The 16,180-nt window shown below is 51.5% G+C and overlaps 1 protein-coding gene across 11 annotated transcripts in view; it reads left to right on the top strand.

The window, feature by feature from the left end:
• ZDHHC14 (zinc finger DHHC-type containing 14) overlaps positions 1-16,180 on the top strand; it is a 271,704-nt gene that overhangs the window by 96,013 nt on the left and 159,511 nt on the right. Inside the window, exon 1 of one of the 11 annotated variants that reach the window (XM_021086511.1) lies at positions 7,934-9,838. The exons of the other annotated variants lie outside the window; for them this stretch is intronic. Coding sequence (XP_020942170.1) covers positions 9,720-9,838 — 119 coding nt within the window. The 5' untranslated portion in view covers positions 7,934-9,719. Of the gene's footprint in view, positions 1-7,933; positions 9,839-16,180 lie in introns of those variants that run through there. 11 annotated transcript variants of the gene reach the window in all.

The raw sequence follows: 16,180 nt of genomic DNA, 5'->3' as shown, positions 1-16,180 counted from the left end.
GCCTCTGCAGAGTCCAGCTGACCCCGGTCCCTTGTGCTGACCAGGCTGACTGGTCCTGTGGCTTCGGGGGATTGGACTGGCAGGCAGCACTGCTGGTAGACAGGAGGCAGGAAGAAAGAGCAGCTGGGGGAGTCAGTCCCGCATCTCCTCCCTGTGGGCAGCAGCCGCGTAGTAGCTGCATGTTGGTCCCAGGCCACAGCCCATCAGGAGGCCTCCCTGTGCCCCTGCTCCCCGGAGCTCCCGTTTGCCACTCCCTTTTTGGCCCAGGGGTTTGGAATGGCTTCTTGTTATTGCCAGCCCCGGGGCATCTCACCTTCCCAACTGTTTTCCTTTAATTCTGCCTCCATGTTAGAGGAGAGCCCTTCATTAAACTGCCTCCAGCACCTCTTTCTATGATAGGCAGATGCCTCCCCTTGGGACCCTGACTCAGAGGAGCAGCAGGAACATCAGAGGAGGCTGTTGCAACATCCCAGGTGGGATGTTAGCAGTTTGGGGCGGGAGAGGGATAGTGGAGATGCAGGAAGGGAAGTTGGGTTTAGGAGACATTTTGAAGGGTGACTGTGGCTTGTTGGGTAATGTTAGAAGCCAGCCACACAGGTGACTGTTTCTCTAGGACAAACAGTAGGACTTTGGACTTTCTTTGTTTTTTTTGCCCTTGAGTTTCAGCCAAACCACCTCCTCTTCTTATGCTGAATCATAGCATGTGTTACTCCATCTTGGGGCTTCTCTGCCCTTAAGCTTGGTGCCATAGTCCCCTAAGTGTCATATACCTCTACATGTCTTTGAAGCTCTTTGTTATGTTGCTGTATCTTTCAATGCAGTATTATTTTGGTGGTGCTATTCCACCTGCTTTTAATTTATCTCATTGTTTAGAAATAAGAGTGGTAAAAAGAAACATGTTCATAAGCTGTGCCTAAGGCTGGTATGGCTTATGTAAATTTGACTGGCTCTGTCATGGTGCTCTCCTCCTGCCTTTTGTATTTCTCCTTGCAAACATTGGTTATTCCTAATAATTTCCATCATTATAATCGAACTAGTCAAATGAATCTGGGTCCATTGCTTGTTTCTTGGAGTCCTGTGAGGGCAAGGACCTTATCTGTCTTATTTATTGCTTCGGTGCCAGCCCTTAGAACTGTGTCTGGGATATGGTAGGGACTCCATCAATACTCATAGGCTAAATGTATACATGAAGTGGCCATGAAGCATCCTTTTACCGCGGGTTGACCTACTATTTTCTGTAATGTTCATGTCCGCTCCACAGACGACGATGAGGCGTTGTGGCGAGGTGTCATGGAAACCACATTTAATAATGACTACCACTTTCCCACCACGCTACCATCGCCGTCCCTGAATCAGGTATTAGTATGTGTGCGGGCAGAGAGATCTGAGTTCAGAGAATGAGACTTAATGAATTGATTGGGCAAGGCAGCCTTTTTTCCCCAGAGCTTGATTAGTTCTTGGCACGTGACATTCCCACTGATACCACTTCCCATAGAGAACACTTGCCAGAAAGTGCTTTCATGATCTTCAAATTCTGGGAGTTGGGGTTTTCTGAGAAATCATGCCAACATTTAAACTTGGCTTCTGATAGTAGCCAATTGGAAATGTTTGGCTCGAGTGCCTGAAGTAGAGGCAGGACGCCTAACAAGCACCTCTGTATTTCACATGCTGTTTCTCCCCTAAAATAATCGACCTACGTTCAAGCTAATCAACACTCTTCACAGCCCATCAATGCCCCAGCTTGATTGGCCTGAATTGTTGCTCAATGGGAATGGTTTGCTCTCTTCTCAAGTCTGGATCTGGTGCCGTCTAACGACCCTCAGATGCACCAGGCAGGATGAGACGGGGTGAGTGAGCGCCCGTAGCCAGGCTGCTGCAAGCGTGCTGATTGTGTGTGTAATCTCGTTGTTTTCTCTGGCAGCCCTTCCAGCCTGGTCCTGTTGCAGGGCCTCCAGACTCTTCTGAAATCGTGTGTTGTTGCTCAGAAGCAAAGCAAACCCGGCCATCCCAGCCCTTCCTTAATCAGCTCCTTTTTAGAGATGTTGGTTTCTTAGCAGCTGCTGCTCTGTGCTCACTTCAGTGCGAGCCTGATTCTTTGCAGGAGGAGGTTAAGCCCAACAGAGCAGCAGCAGTTCTGATGCAGAGTGGCTGCTGGGAGCCTGGGGCTGTGCATTTGTCCATGCAGTTCATCTTCCTAAGAGAACAACCCTTAAAACTGGATGAAGCATGTTCTTCAAACTTTTCTTTTCGAAGGGGCAGATTGCTTCCTTTTTTACAAAATCACGGTAGGAAGATGTCTAAGGGGTCGTGGGCTCACAGGAGTGAGGCTGACGGGCCTTGACTGAGCGTAGGGCCACCCTTTAGCCATTTCGTGATCGTTACCAGCCAGTTCTAGAATCCCATCTGCTGGGAGACAGTGATTATTGTTCTTGCCGAAAGTTCGAGGCAGGAAGGCAACTGTGGGTGGGGCCCTGTGCACCCCGAGTCGCTTCCCTGCTGTGTCTGTGGATGCGCTTGCTCCCTGAGGAGGCCAGGCTGCTTTATTCGGAGGCCTTTGAGATGCCTGCCTCCGTGCCTCTATTTATTTCCATTATCTGCCCAAATCTTTCTGCGTAATGAAAAATGCAAAAGCTTCCAAGGATTTGGGGGTACAGACACATCTGAATGAACGTGGGGCCAGAAACCCTCCCTTTGAACATTCCCCACCACATTCGAATGAGGGCCAGTGAAGCTGAGAGAAGTGGAAGGATTTGGTTCCTTTTATTTTTTTTTTTATTTTTTTGTCTTTTGTCTTTTGTTGTTGTTGTTGTTGCTATTTCTTGGGCCGCTCCCGCGGCATATGGAGGTTCCCAGGCTAGGGGTTGAATCGGAGCTGTAGCCACCGGCCTACGCCACAGCCACAGCAACGCGGGATCCGAGCCGCGTCTGCAACCTACACCACAGCTCACGGCAACGCCGGATCGTTAACCCACCGAGCAAGGGCAGGGACCGAACCCGAACCCGCAACCTCATGGTTCCTAGTCGGATTCGTTAACCACTGCGCCACGACGGGAACTCCGATTTGGTTCCTTTTAAAACAATATCTGTGTTGAAATAAAGACCCTCAGACCTAGAAATGAACTTGAGGCCCCCCGCCCTTCCGGTTAGGAACTGCTTTGGTGGGGGGGGGGGCAGGGTTGGACCTGGGGCCGAGGGCAGCTATTGTAGCAGGTCCCCCGATGGCTTTGGGTGGGTAGGGGTGGCGTGGGCCTTCACTTACTGTAAATCTCTCCAGACCCACCCCAAGGAGGAAGTTTTGGTTGTAGAAAGGTTTCCACAGGGAAGTATAGGAGCAAGAAAGTTTAAAATATAATTTCCCTTTTCCTGCTAGTATCTTTCCTTGTATTTAAAAATTTTCCTTCCTGAGCCTTAGCCAAAATGTCATTTCTTTAGCTTATTCCCATTTGTTTATGTGGTTGGGTTTTTGTTTTTGTTTTTGTTCTGCTTCTCTGGCTCTCCCCGGCCTGGCCTGAGCTGAAAAACATGCTTTTCCCACACCAGTTTTGTGCATCTGGCTGTGATGTGCAGAGTTCCAGTGACAGGATCTTTACAAGCTAAACCTTTTTAAAACTTAACAATTTAAAAGCCATACCTGTATCTCCCCTATTTCTGATTTTTTTTTTTTTTCTTTCTGTTTTGGCACTTAGGACATGAGGTGACTGGGCTTGTTTTCCCGCCAGGGGTATTTATTGTTTGATGCTGTCGGTTACGTGCGTGGCCTGGGCCTCTGCGTCACCGACTCCTGGCATGTTCTTGGTGAGTCCCCTCTTGTGTAAGAGAGCCATCCCATCGTCACAGCCAGTGGCATCACTAAGGATATCCGCCTAGGCTTGGCCACTTGATGATACTCAGCCATTACTGGAGTGGCCATGTCCTGGTTAAACGTGCCAGGCCCAGCGTCTCCTGACTGTATGCTCCTGAGCAGCTGACAAATGCAGGCTAATAGTCTTCACGTGGGATGAAGGCAGCAGACAACGTGAGTGCGCATTTTCCTTCCAGCTCTGAAGTTGTACAGTTCTCATTCTTGCTCGTCTTTGTGTGTTTAGTTCTCCCAGGGAGCACTTAAACCATTTGCATTCTCACTTCAACAAGCACTGAGAGAGTGCTTACAGAGTGCCAGGCACTGGGGTCCAGATACAGGAGGTGCCACCTGTGCCCTCAAGGAACACAGCCCGGATGAGGAAACAGGAGCAAAACCAGCCTGTGAACTGGGGAGTGTGGTCAGTCCAGACAGTGGCCTTCTGCGCAGCGTGGGTGGTACAGTGGTGACTGTGTGTGCCTTCCTGTTAGTGGCCCGCAGCGGGTGCCCTGGGGATGGGGAATGAAGGGAAACTCTTCCCAGAGGAGGTCATGCTGGCGGGGGGGAGCGGATCTTGAAAAAGAAATTCTGTAGAATCAGGTAGAGAAGTAGGGCAGGGCTGGACAGGATGGGGGAGGCGCAGGGGACAGAATAAAGGGGAGAAAATAAGCAGAATCATTGTGCACGGGGGTGGGTGTTGCTGTCCCACACTCCAGGACGAGGTGACCTTGGGAGGATGGCAGGTGTAGAGCTGGGACGTCAGGATACCTGTGGCTGTTCTTTACCACGTGCCTCGGCTGAGTTAAATAATTTGTGTGAGCATCATTTTGCAAGTTTAGATACAGAGACATAGAAAGATAAAGTAACTTTCAGAAGGACACATAAGTAGCATTCATAGAGCAGAATTTGAGAGTTCCCTTTGTGGCTCAGCAATAACGAACCCCACTAGGATCCATAAGCATGAGGGTTTGATCCCAGGCCTCATTCAGTGGGTTAAAGATCCAGCGTTGCCTTGAGCTATGGTGTAAGTCACAAATGTGGTTTGAATCCTGTGTTGCTGTGGCTGTGGTACAGGCTGGCAGCTGCAGCTCTGATTTGGCCCCCAGCCTGGGAACTTCCATATGCCACAGGTGTGGCCCTAAAAAGCAAAACAGCAACAACAACGAAAAAAAACCAACAAAAAAAACCAAAGAGCAGAATTTGAACTTGGGTCTTTGTGAGGCTAAACCTCAAGTCCTTTCCTCGGTGCAGACTTCTCTCTGTCCCCCTGCGGCCCCCCCACCCCCCACCCTGTCTCTGTCTCTCTGGAAGGGGTGCAGAGACACCACTTTGCCCCCTGGCTCTGGCTGCTTTGCTGGGAATGTGGGTTTCACCCTGGAGGTGATGGGGTGGGTCTCAGGTGGTGATACAATTAGGTAGAAGCCTTGATGGGAAAATGGCAAGTGATCTGGGTCCCCTGGTCGTTCTGCTGGGGAGGGCTCCGTTCCAGCGTAGTCCTGGAGAGGGCGGAGTGGCCTTGGAGCCCCACAGACCTGGTCTCCTCCTCCCGTCCACCATTGGCCTTCCTTGTGACCTCTGACCTCAGTTTCTTTGGAAACCCATGAGGATTAAAGAAAATCTAAAGGAGAGAAAAAAGTACTATCTACTTGTAGCTACCGAGCCTTTTCTGCCTGCCTTGTCTGAGCGTTATGCTGACTAGTTGTCACAGCGACCCTAAGAGGCAGAAACTGACAACCCGTCCTGGTGCACAGGGGCTGACTTGCCTAAGGCCACAGAGTTTGTAAGTGGTGGAGCTGGGATCAGACCCCCATCAGAGCTTTGAACCTTTATGCCTACTGCCTTCTAGAAGCACGGGGGCTGGTGCATGCTTGGGAGTTAGAACTTCTAGCAACATGATTATTGTTGTTTATTATTATTCGCTGTTATTAAAGGCTGGGAGCCAGGCTGGAGCTGAACCCAGGTCAGCAGCCTCACCTCTGCCGGCCAAGGGTTTTCTGTCCCTCTGGGCCCTCTCCCACCCTAGGTTGATGCCCCAGGCCTACTTTCTCTCCCACATTCCAGGCCTCAGAGGCTCCCTTAGGCACTTCCTCTGCCCATCCAGCTGGAGGACAGCTGGGCTGGAGGACTATCCCCTCTGCTTCCTGCTGGCCTGCCTCTCAGGAGTGGCCTCTGCCCAGTGGGGTCTGAGGCCCACCCCCCCTTCCCAGGGGCCCGGCCTGCAGCCCCCACCATGCGCCCCATGCCACGCACCCCTCCTCTTCCTGGGCATCCTTGCACCCAGTTCTCCCTTTCCGGTCGGCCTCACCTGGCCTTTGGCAGCTGACTTGCCTCGTAACTTCTGGGGAGAGGGCATGAAAGAGGGTTTGCTTTGGAGGAAGGGTTTGCTGCTTTTCTCTCCCCCGCTATCATCGAGCCCAGACCCGGACGCTCCCACCCTGGAGCCCAGGCAGCTCCTTGACTGGAGCTTAGGGATTTCAGAACATACTCTCTGGGAGTCTGTGCATCTGAAATCCGGCTTCCCTTGTGGCCCCCGAAACCTACCTGGATAGGTCCTAGGAGAGGGTGTGGCCCTCATGTGTTTATTTAATAGGTACTGTCATCTTGCAGAGAAAGCTAGAAAGTTTAATCGAAACTCAAGTTTTCTGAAGAGTGCACCCTTTTTCGGGGTATTGAAGAGTTTAAAACTTTCTTTTTCCACTTTTTAAGGCCACACCCATGGCATAGGAACGTTCCCAGGCTAGGGGTCCAATTGGAGCTGCAGCTGCCGGCCTACACCACAGCCACAGCAATGCCAGATCCAAGGTGTGTCTGTGACCTACCCCACAGCTAATGGTGACACCAGATCCTTAACCCACTGAGTGAGGCCAGGGATCAAACCCACAACCTCATGGATCCTAGTCGGGTTCTTAACCTGCCAAGCCACAGCGGGAACTCGAGTTTAGTTTTCAAGTCCCAATGAATCACTCCTTTTATCACAGCGTGTAGCCTGGCTTCCATGGCCCTCCTTCTGTGGAAGGGCCTGGGGTCGTGCCTTGTCTTTTCAGTAGTCTCTACCCTGCCTTAGTGCTCTGTCTTCTGGGGGGTGGACCATGGCTGTCCACAAGGCAGACCGGACCTGGGACAACGTCACCAAGTTTCTTTCATTATGCAGGTTGTGCTTTAAAAATAGCACAGGCATTTGCCCGGTGGGCATATCCGCCAGGCCTGAGCAGCCCGCCCCTCCCAGGAGTTTGCATCCTGAGCCTCGCTATGCAGTCGCCTTTGTGTGGCTGGGGTGCCAGCAGCGGTCATGCCACCTATTTAATTTCCATAAATTAATTGAGTATTGTGTTTTGTGAGCAGGAGAAAGAGCTGTTACTCGTTTTAATGGGTTTGCAGGCTCACCCGACACTATGCTGTGTTTGTTTACTAGAGTTGCTCGCTGGTGTTTGGTACAAGGCCATGGCGGGTGCTGGGGGCTGTCAGCAGAACCCTTTCCTGAACTGTAGAGAGGCTTTCACAGACCGAGGCTATAAGCACAGTTCACAACTAATTCTGAAAAGCTAGAGGGAATCTCCAATTGCTCATTTTGGCTTTATTCTTGCCTTTCTCAAGGAATAAGGTTTGGAGTTGAAATTTTTAGAAAGTGAAAACATTGGTGGAGACCGAGATTGTCCTGTGAACCTGAGAGAGGAAACGTACTCCCGCGTGGCTGCTTTCTTCATCAAAGTTATAATAGCGGAAAAGCGGCAGCAAAGAAGGGCCCTGTCAAGAAATGTTAGTTATTTGAAATTCACAAGAAAAAAAATGGACAGGTGTCTTTAAACACCCTTTTTTCCCCCCATTGATTTTAGTGAATGGTTTAAAAATATTGTAACATTATTCTCATTTCTTAGACGTTTTAGATTTTATTTTTTTTATTTTTATTATTTTATTTTATTTTATTTTTTTTGCTATTTCTTTGGGCCGCTCCCACGGCATATGGAGGTTCCCAGGCTAGGGGTCTAATCGGAGCTGTAGCCATTGGCCTACACCAGAGCCACAGCAACGAGGGATCCGAGCCGCATCTGCAACCTACACCACAGCTCACGGCAATGCCGGATCCTTAACCCACTGAGCAAGGGCAGGGACCGAACCTGCAACCTCATGGTTCCTAGTCAGATTCGTTAACCACTGCGCCACGACGGGAACTCCCGTTTTAGATTTTAAAGGTGTGTTCAAGGTAGTTTGTAAATCTTGCCGAGGTAAACCAAGTTTGGTGGCATCTGGATTTTAAAGTGGGGTAATGATTATTCTTGGGGGAGGGGCTGGATTTGGTAAGACTAGACCCTAGAGCACCGCCTGACTGTGCCAGACCCAGCCGGGCACACTGTGACAAGTCCTAAAATGCTCAGGATCGGGACAGGGCACCTTGCCTTTTTTAAGACCATGTGTATTTCAAAGCACTGTCACAGGCAGTTCTACTTTGTCCTCACAACATCCTTGCAAGGTGGACAGAGCCGGTATCTCTGCTTCCATGCGCTGAGTTGAATCTCTGGCTCAAAGAGGCCAACTGGCTTTCTCAAACCTCCGGGGCTGGTCAGTCACCAAGCTTGGATGTCTTCGTGCTCTTTCATTCCACAGCGTTCATTCCGTGTGCTGGCAGCCACGCCTGTGAAGAAAGTGGGTCCCGGCCCGAGGTATCTGAAACTGACAGCACTAACGGCCTGAACCCAGCCAAAACCCAGATTGGGACTTGAACCCATGTTTTAAATTTGATTTACCCCGTGTCTGGACTCAGCAAGCCTCAAGTTCTTTATGCCTCCACACAGAGGGAATTCAGCGAGAGACACAGTGGTAGGCAAGGAACAGATTTATTAGGATAGGAGGCTTGTGAGAGATGCAAACAGACAGGCATGGAAGCTCTGCCCCAGGATGATCTGGTGGGCCACGGTTTTATCATCCAAGGGGTGTGGAGCTTGGAAAGGCCCACCTCTTCCTTTCCAGGAGTAGTAGCTTCTCCTTAGTAGCTGGTAAGGTGTGTATTCAAATCAGCTGAGGGGTGGTCTTCGCGCTCTTGCCCTCGGTCTGAATCTGAATGCAGGCCTTATCCCACCCCCACCCAATGACTTGAGGCAATTCTCGCACCTCTGCTGGTTAAGCAAGGCTGCCTTGTTCTGACAGTTTTCCTAAACTTGACAGTGGTCTCCCAACATCTCCCAGGCTTCCCTCTTTGTCTTTGATCCCCTATTGAGACTTCTACAACCACCTGTGCCTACTCCATCCCTATCAAGTCCAGCTGTCCGCCCAGCTTGGACATCTTCATACACTCAACAGAGATTTCCTGCCTGCCTCCCGGGTGTTTGATAGGAACAAGACTCCCGTGACCCACTCCCTCATGGGGCTTATGGTCTGGTGAGAAACGCAGCTCGGGAGCAAGTAAGACAGGATGGGGGAGTGCCAGAAGGACCCTCCCACGACAGAGACAAATATGGATGGGGCCCACCTCAGATAATTGATAGGAAAAGCCTGAAAGAGGGGCAGGCTGCAGGGTGGTGGCTGGGGTGGCCGAGGTGGGAGCACAGGGGCCGGGCTTGGAGGCAGAGCTGAGGGATGTGGGTGTTCCTCCCAGCAGGAGGGGACGCCGCTGAAGGATTTTTATGGTTTTGAAAGCTCCCTCTGGCTGTCCGGTGAGGACGGGGTTGGATGGGAAGAGTGGCGGATGGGGGCGTTACGAGGCTGCTGCAGCCGTCAGGGGAGCGGGGGATGCTGACCTGCGCAGGTGCTGGCGGAGGAGGAGAATGAAGAGAAGCAGAGGTGGGATCTGTCTGCTGATGTCAGTGGGATGGATGGGGCGGGGGTGAAAGAAAGGCAGAGATAGAGGGTGACCCCTGTTCCAGATGGAGAAACAGAGTGGACGGTTATGCCATTTACTGGGATGCGGAAGTTGGTGCAGGAGCAGGAGCGTCTTCCTGGGGCCAGCTGGGGGTGCGGGGAGACCGTGTCTGAGCGTCAGGAATCGCTTTCGGTGCCTCTACGCAGGTAGGGTCGTTGTGTATTCAGTTTTCCGGTTCTGTTTTAAATGCTTGAATTTGAATGAGGAAAATGACGGGTCATTTTATCCACTTAATAAATGTAAAAGTAATTAAGCAAGCAATTCCACGTCTGGATGCACGGCACCAGGGCCTGTGGGTGATCAAGAAGCAGCAGCTGCGATCCTTGGCCTTAAAAAGCTTTTAATCTAATTAGAAAGGCAAGGTGTAGCTACATGAAAACCAGCAAGTAATTACCACTTGTAATTATCTGGAAAATTCTAAAGACAACCCATAATCAAGTACTAAAGTGGGACAGATTGGACGTGAGATGTCGGGGGGACAGACACACTCGGGAGAGGGTGGGCACGTTCCTTGCGACAGGAGGCCTCTCTGCGAGCAGCTGAGTCACGAGTCGGACTTTGAGGGAAACCTTGGCTCTTGCTGCGCATGGAGGACAAGCAAGTTCAGACGCTTGGGTGAGGGGTGCACGAATTAAGCCACAGAGGAGGGGACGAGCAGAGGGGAGGGAAGCAGTGCGGAGAGCGATGTAGTGACTCCCTCCAAATACTGGGCACTTGGTGGGAGCTGACAACCGCTGCCTCACTGCAGTCTTAGGGGGAGACTGTGAGATGAGTCCCTTTTTACACAAAAGAAAAACAAGGCTCAGAGAAATAAATCATCCACGGTCATGCAAGTAGTGACCTGCAGGGCTCTCGCTTCCTCCCTGGTGATGTCACTCGTTCTGATGAGCGGGGCCCTGGTGGGACCAGCAGGAAGTGGGGGGGACATGTGGACGGGGCCCCTCGCACGAGGCAGGGGCTCCCTAAGAGCTGGTTCGAGGAGACTGAGTGTGGAGTTGGGCTAGTGAGTACTTTGAAAACTTCCAGTTTCTAAAGCAGTGCAATAAAGCAGTGACTATGTGACCAGTTAAAGGGTCCATATAGATAAAGGGCTGAAAATGCAGGCTGGAGGACCACCGAGTCTCATGAATGTCCTGACATTCTCAGGAAAGGTAGGGGCAAGACGAGGAAGTTCCCTCAGGTCGCCCCTTAAAGTTCTCCTGAAGGAGACTGCCAGTTGCAGTAGGTGACGCTGTAAAGGGTAGTCCGTTGTGGAAAGACAGAGACCGAAGTATCGTTATTTGCCAGAGGTGCGATGGTCTTTTTCCAGGAAGAGAATGAAAACTCAAGAGGACCAAAGCTGTTAGAGATGATGGAAGAAATATCTCAGATGGCTGATCGTGGACTTTAAAAAAAAATAAACTCCTTCCTTAGTAGATGACCAAAGAAAAATACAATAAAAATCATTCAGAAACTTAACCCAATGCCTAAGTAATTTATATCTAGGAAAAACTGGGAAGAAATATTCAGTACTCCTGGTGGGGGGAATATAAAACCTACTGAGGGATAGATGTGAATAAATGGAAAATTATATTAAGTATCTAAATAGAGACTCGATATAGCAAAGATGTCAGTTCTCCCCCAAATTAATCTATAAATTAAACAGAATTCCAGTTAAGTTACAGCAGATTTTTTGGGGGGGTATAAAATAATTATTGAGTTCATCTGAAAGAAAAACAAACTTTGAGCATATTTGGAATAACTGAAAAGTAAGTAATGAGGGGTGGGAGGATGGGGCATTTTTGTTTTAAAATGATTAAGTATTAATTTAATAATAATTAAAGCTATGTGGAAGTTCCCCTCGAGGCGCAATGGTTAATGAATCCGATTGGAACCATGAGGTTTCGGGTTCGATCCCTGGCCTTGCTCAGTGGGTTAAGGATCCGGCGTTGCCATGAGCTGTGCTGTAGGTTACACATGCGGATCGGATCCCGAGTTGCTGTGGCTGCGGCGTAGGCTGCTGGCTACAGCTCCGATTAGACCCCTAGCCTGGGAACCTACATATGCCGCGGGTACGGCCCTAAAAAAGACAAAAAGACAAAAAAAAAAAAAAAAAAAAAAAAAAAAAAAAGCTATGTTGTTCTGCCTCCCGGAGAGGCGGAAAAGTTAGTAATACAGAATAAGACCTAAGAATGTAGAAGAATTTAATTTACTATAAGCTCAGATAGGTTTATGATAGATTTTATATCAAATCCAGATAGATTAAAATTTAATTTAAATAAATAAAAACAGGAGAAAAATAGCAGTGACTATATTTATATATCATTGGGTGAAGAAGGCCCTTGCAAGCATTACACGGAAACCAGGAAAGTTTGGTAAATTTTACTACATGAGGTTTAAGATGTGTGTGCTAGTGCCAGGCAGGAGCGCCGTCTTTGGCCCTGAACCTTGTCCTTGCTGCTGGCATGCCTTCGGGGCCCGCCCTCCCTCTCTCCCCCGAATTTCCCCACACCCACTTCCTTAGAACCTGCCCTGTTCTTTGACTGCTTTCTCGCTGCACCTGCCTTGCTCATTGTGACAAATGGCTGGGATGGAGCAGAAGTCAGGGACGTGTGAGGTCAGCAGGCCCACGAGTGGTGAGGGTTGGGGGAAGTTGGGGGTGGGGAGGAAGGGCGCCCCCAGAAGCTGTGTCCCGAGGGTCTTAGCTGCAGCAGCTCCGTCATGGTCTCGGCGAGGGTGCCGACTCTCGCTCTGCACATCCTCTTCTTATTGCCTCAGCAGGCAGTACCCGCACCTGTCACCCCGTGGTCCTGCCACACTCAAGGGGTGTGTGCCCACCTGCGGCAGGGCGGGGGGCGGGGTCGCGCAGATGAAAGGGGGGTCTGTTAGGGCCATGCACAGTTTCCCTCACTTTCTCTTCTTGGTGAGATTTCTTTTTCTTTCTGCCTTTTTTCTTGGCCACACCACAGCATGTGGCATTCCCAAACCAGGGGTTAGATCCAAGCTATGGTTATGACCTACACCACAGCTGCAGCAATGCCAGATCCTTTAACCCACTGTGCCAGGCTGGGGACCGAGCCTGCATCCTTGGTGAAGATCGGGCCCACATTTGGAGCTTTTTCTGTGTATTCTTTTAGGAGTCAAGTGCAGGTACCACATTCTTTCTCTGCTCCCCCCCAGCACCTGGCGCACGGCTTTGCCTGTAGTGGGTACTCAATAAATATTTATGGGGTGATTGATTGGACTGGGTCAGTGTCCCTGGAAACCGAAAGAGAGGAGAGGATGGTAAGGCTTTGTAAATGGAAAATCCTTGGGACTTGATGATTACATTTATAATGAGATCATACAGATTTCCTCCTTTACGTTTTAAAATTAACTTCTGTGAATGAGCTGAATGTGAATTCCTATATTAAAATGTAATTTGCTCAACTCAGAAATTGAAGGCACAAACCAGCCATTCTGGAGGGGAGTCCCCAGGCCTCGGGCCCCTCCATCTGGCTCAAGTCTAATAACGGGCGGGTGCTTTATTGACAGGTGGCCTTGGCTGTCACCCCACTAACAGCTTTGGCCCATAAACTGGCAAATAAAAGAGAATTGGAACGGACGTGGGCTAGGCTGAGAGGGATTGTAAGGACAGCGTCGGTAAGTGGCATGCAACTCAATTGTAACCCGAGGATTCATTATTTTGATTATCAAATTATCTCTTGTGCTGATTTGCCACTTGCAGAAGCGCTCAGAGCTCACCCGCCTCAGCAACTGCCGGGGCTCCCCAGTGTCTGTCACGGGGGTTGGCTCGCAGAAGCTGGGGTGTGCCTCCCGGCCAGAAACAGCTTCCTCTCACCCATAATATCCACCACTGGCCTGGCCCTGACCGAGCCCTAGGCTAAGTGTCACCTCGTCTACCCCATACAGCAGCCCCCCTTCCAGCACCTGAGTCAAAAACCAGCAGCCCCCTTCCTGGATATGGCCTCCCCACATCCCCTCTGGAGCCCCGTGGGTCCTTTCACATTCAAGCCCCATCTGACCTGTCCCTGCTCAGAACTAGCGGTGGCTCTTCCGTGAGATGTACTGGGTCCTGTCTGGACCACCTTCTCTGCCTCATCCAGCCACCCCGTCCTTCTTTCATTCCAGAGACCGCAGTCTCCTGCCCACCTGGGGACTTGGCTGCCTGTGCCACCTGGTCCCTGCCCTTCCCCTCAACTCTCTCTTCCCCCAGGGAGGCGCGGCCAGTTCTGGAACTGTGAGAGTGAGCCTTGGGGCAGATTCGGCCCTTGTGTGCACGGGGTGCCAACACAGGGAAGGAAGCCCTCTTCTTTTCCCACGTGATTCCTTTGCTGCATGTCCGTGGTGTGACAGGCCCTGCTCTGGCTGCTCGTGGTATCACAGGGACCCCAGCAAAGGCTCCCCTCTCATGCCCCTTACAGTCCAGGACAGTAGAGAGATACGTTCTGGACAGGACAGGCAAGTGCCGAGAGCCAAAGAAAGTAGAGCAGGTGAGGGACTTTGGAGTAGGGGGTCGGGAGGGGGCAGTGAAACGGCCTGGGGGAGGCCACAAGTCTGGACAGTGGAGAGAGGGAATGCGCTGGGCTGCTGCATGGCTGAAGGCAAAGGTGGGGAAGGGTGCAGGGAAAGGACATAAGGATATTATAGCAGGATCCTGTCCTGTGGGTCAGAGTTACAGGTGGGGATTTTATTTTATTTTTTTATTTTATTTTTTTGCTTTATTGGGCTGCACCTATGGCATAATGGATGTTCCCAGGCTAGGGGTCTAATTGGAGCTACAGCTGCTGGCCTACACCGCAGTGACAGCCACGCCAGATCCTTAACCCACTGAGTGAGGCCAGGGATCAAACCTGCAACCTCCTGGTTCCTAGTTGGATTCATTTCCACTGCACCACAACGGGCACTCCCCAAGCTGGGATTTGTTCTGACCGGGATGGCTAGCCACTGGAAGGTTGTAAGCAGAGGAGTTACTTTGCAGGGTTTCAAGTTTCCTCTGACACTTAAAAGGGCAGAAGCAGGGAGACTCTTGAGATGCTATTGCAATAGTCCATGCAAGGATAGTGGAGCTCAGAGCTTGGACCAGGCCATGCCAGGGGAGGTGGGAGGTGGTCCCACGTGAGACGTGGTTTGAGGTGGAGCCATGGGCTTTGTGGAGGGATTGGTCGTGGGCGTGAAAAGAGTGGAGTCAAGGACGAGAGGAACTGCAGAGGCTGATGATCTGATCAGGTATTTTACTCTGCGCCTTTCCTTGAGATCTTTCACCTGTGGAAGTTACCTTCTTAGGGAAGAGGCTCGCATCCCCCGCGCCCCCCCTCTCCCCCGCCACCGCAGCAGGTCTGGATCCCTCCCTTGTTTCACGCAGGAAGAAGCATCCCTTTGCTCAGGCACTTGTGTCATGTTTGCTTATCTGTTAATCAGTGTGACTGCTTGAGGAAGTCCCTCCTTCTCGCCCTTCCCCTCCCTCCCCCCCCAAGTCCCCCTCCCATCCTCCTCCACCCTCCCCCTCCTCTCCCTCCTTTAGCATCTGGCTTTATATCTCTAGAGCCTGGCAGTGTCTGGCACACAGTGGGTTCACAACAAGTGGCTGAATGAGAGAAGAGATGGATGAGGCTCATGGAGGTTAAGAAGTGTGTCCATGTCTCCGGGAGCGGACGTCCCTCTCTGCCCCGGGAGGGCTTGAGCGGCTGTAGCAGCCGTGGCATTTCTAAAGGCAGGTGTCCCTGCCCATCCTCGCCCGTGCTCTCACGAACGTGCATGCCGGCTCTCTGCCTCTCCCCGATTCTCCCCTCTTCTCTCCCTCCGGACCCCCTCCTTCTCTCCCCACCCCCGCGTGTTACTTTCTGGAACACGGAAAACCTCCTGGTGGGAGTGTTTGTTTTCCCATGTCCCCTGTGTTTGCTCCCTTCTCGTAGGAAATCTGCCGAGTGCCTTCTGCGTCCCATCAGCGATGTGGCCTAAATTAGGCCGTCCAGCTGTGTTTGGGTTTGGGGCACATGCTCATGGAAACTGCTCTTCCCTTTGCTCCCCTCTCCGTGAGCAGCCACCGTGAAGGGGACAGAGGGCGGCCTTCCTGAGGCCTCCTCTTTCTCCTCCTCCGAGGCAGGCCCAACGGGCCCCTGGGGGAAACAGACACCGCTGTCCACAGAGGGTCCCACAGAAGGTGGCAGGCGGGCAGGAGGCTCAGGGTCGGGGGTCACGCTGTGGGAGATACATGGAGAGGTGGGTGCCGGGCTTGGTGGTGAGGACCAGGGGACAGCTGGGTCTAGGGAGAATGGAAGTCAGGCTGTGGCCCCGAGTGGGACTCTGCTGTGGCCATCAGGACAGAAGAGAGGGCTTTGCTCTGGGCGCCTCAGTGGTACTGTCCTCTTCTGCGGCCGGTGGGTGCAAGACGCCCTGAAGCATGCCAGCCCGGCATACTTTCTGGGGACAGTAGCCAGCCGTAGGAAAGCCCTTCTACCACGGACCCACCGCTGGGAGAGAGCACAGAAAACCTGAGCTGTGGGCGT

Source organism: Sus scrofa, chromosome 1, assembly GCF_000003025.6.
Source record: "Sus scrofa isolate TJ Tabasco breed Duroc chromosome 1, Sscrofa11.1, whole genome shotgun sequence".
NCBI lineage: Eukaryota > Metazoa > Chordata > Mammalia > Artiodactyla > Suidae > Sus > Sus scrofa.
This window is presented reverse-complemented; position numbering and strand designations above follow the sequence as displayed.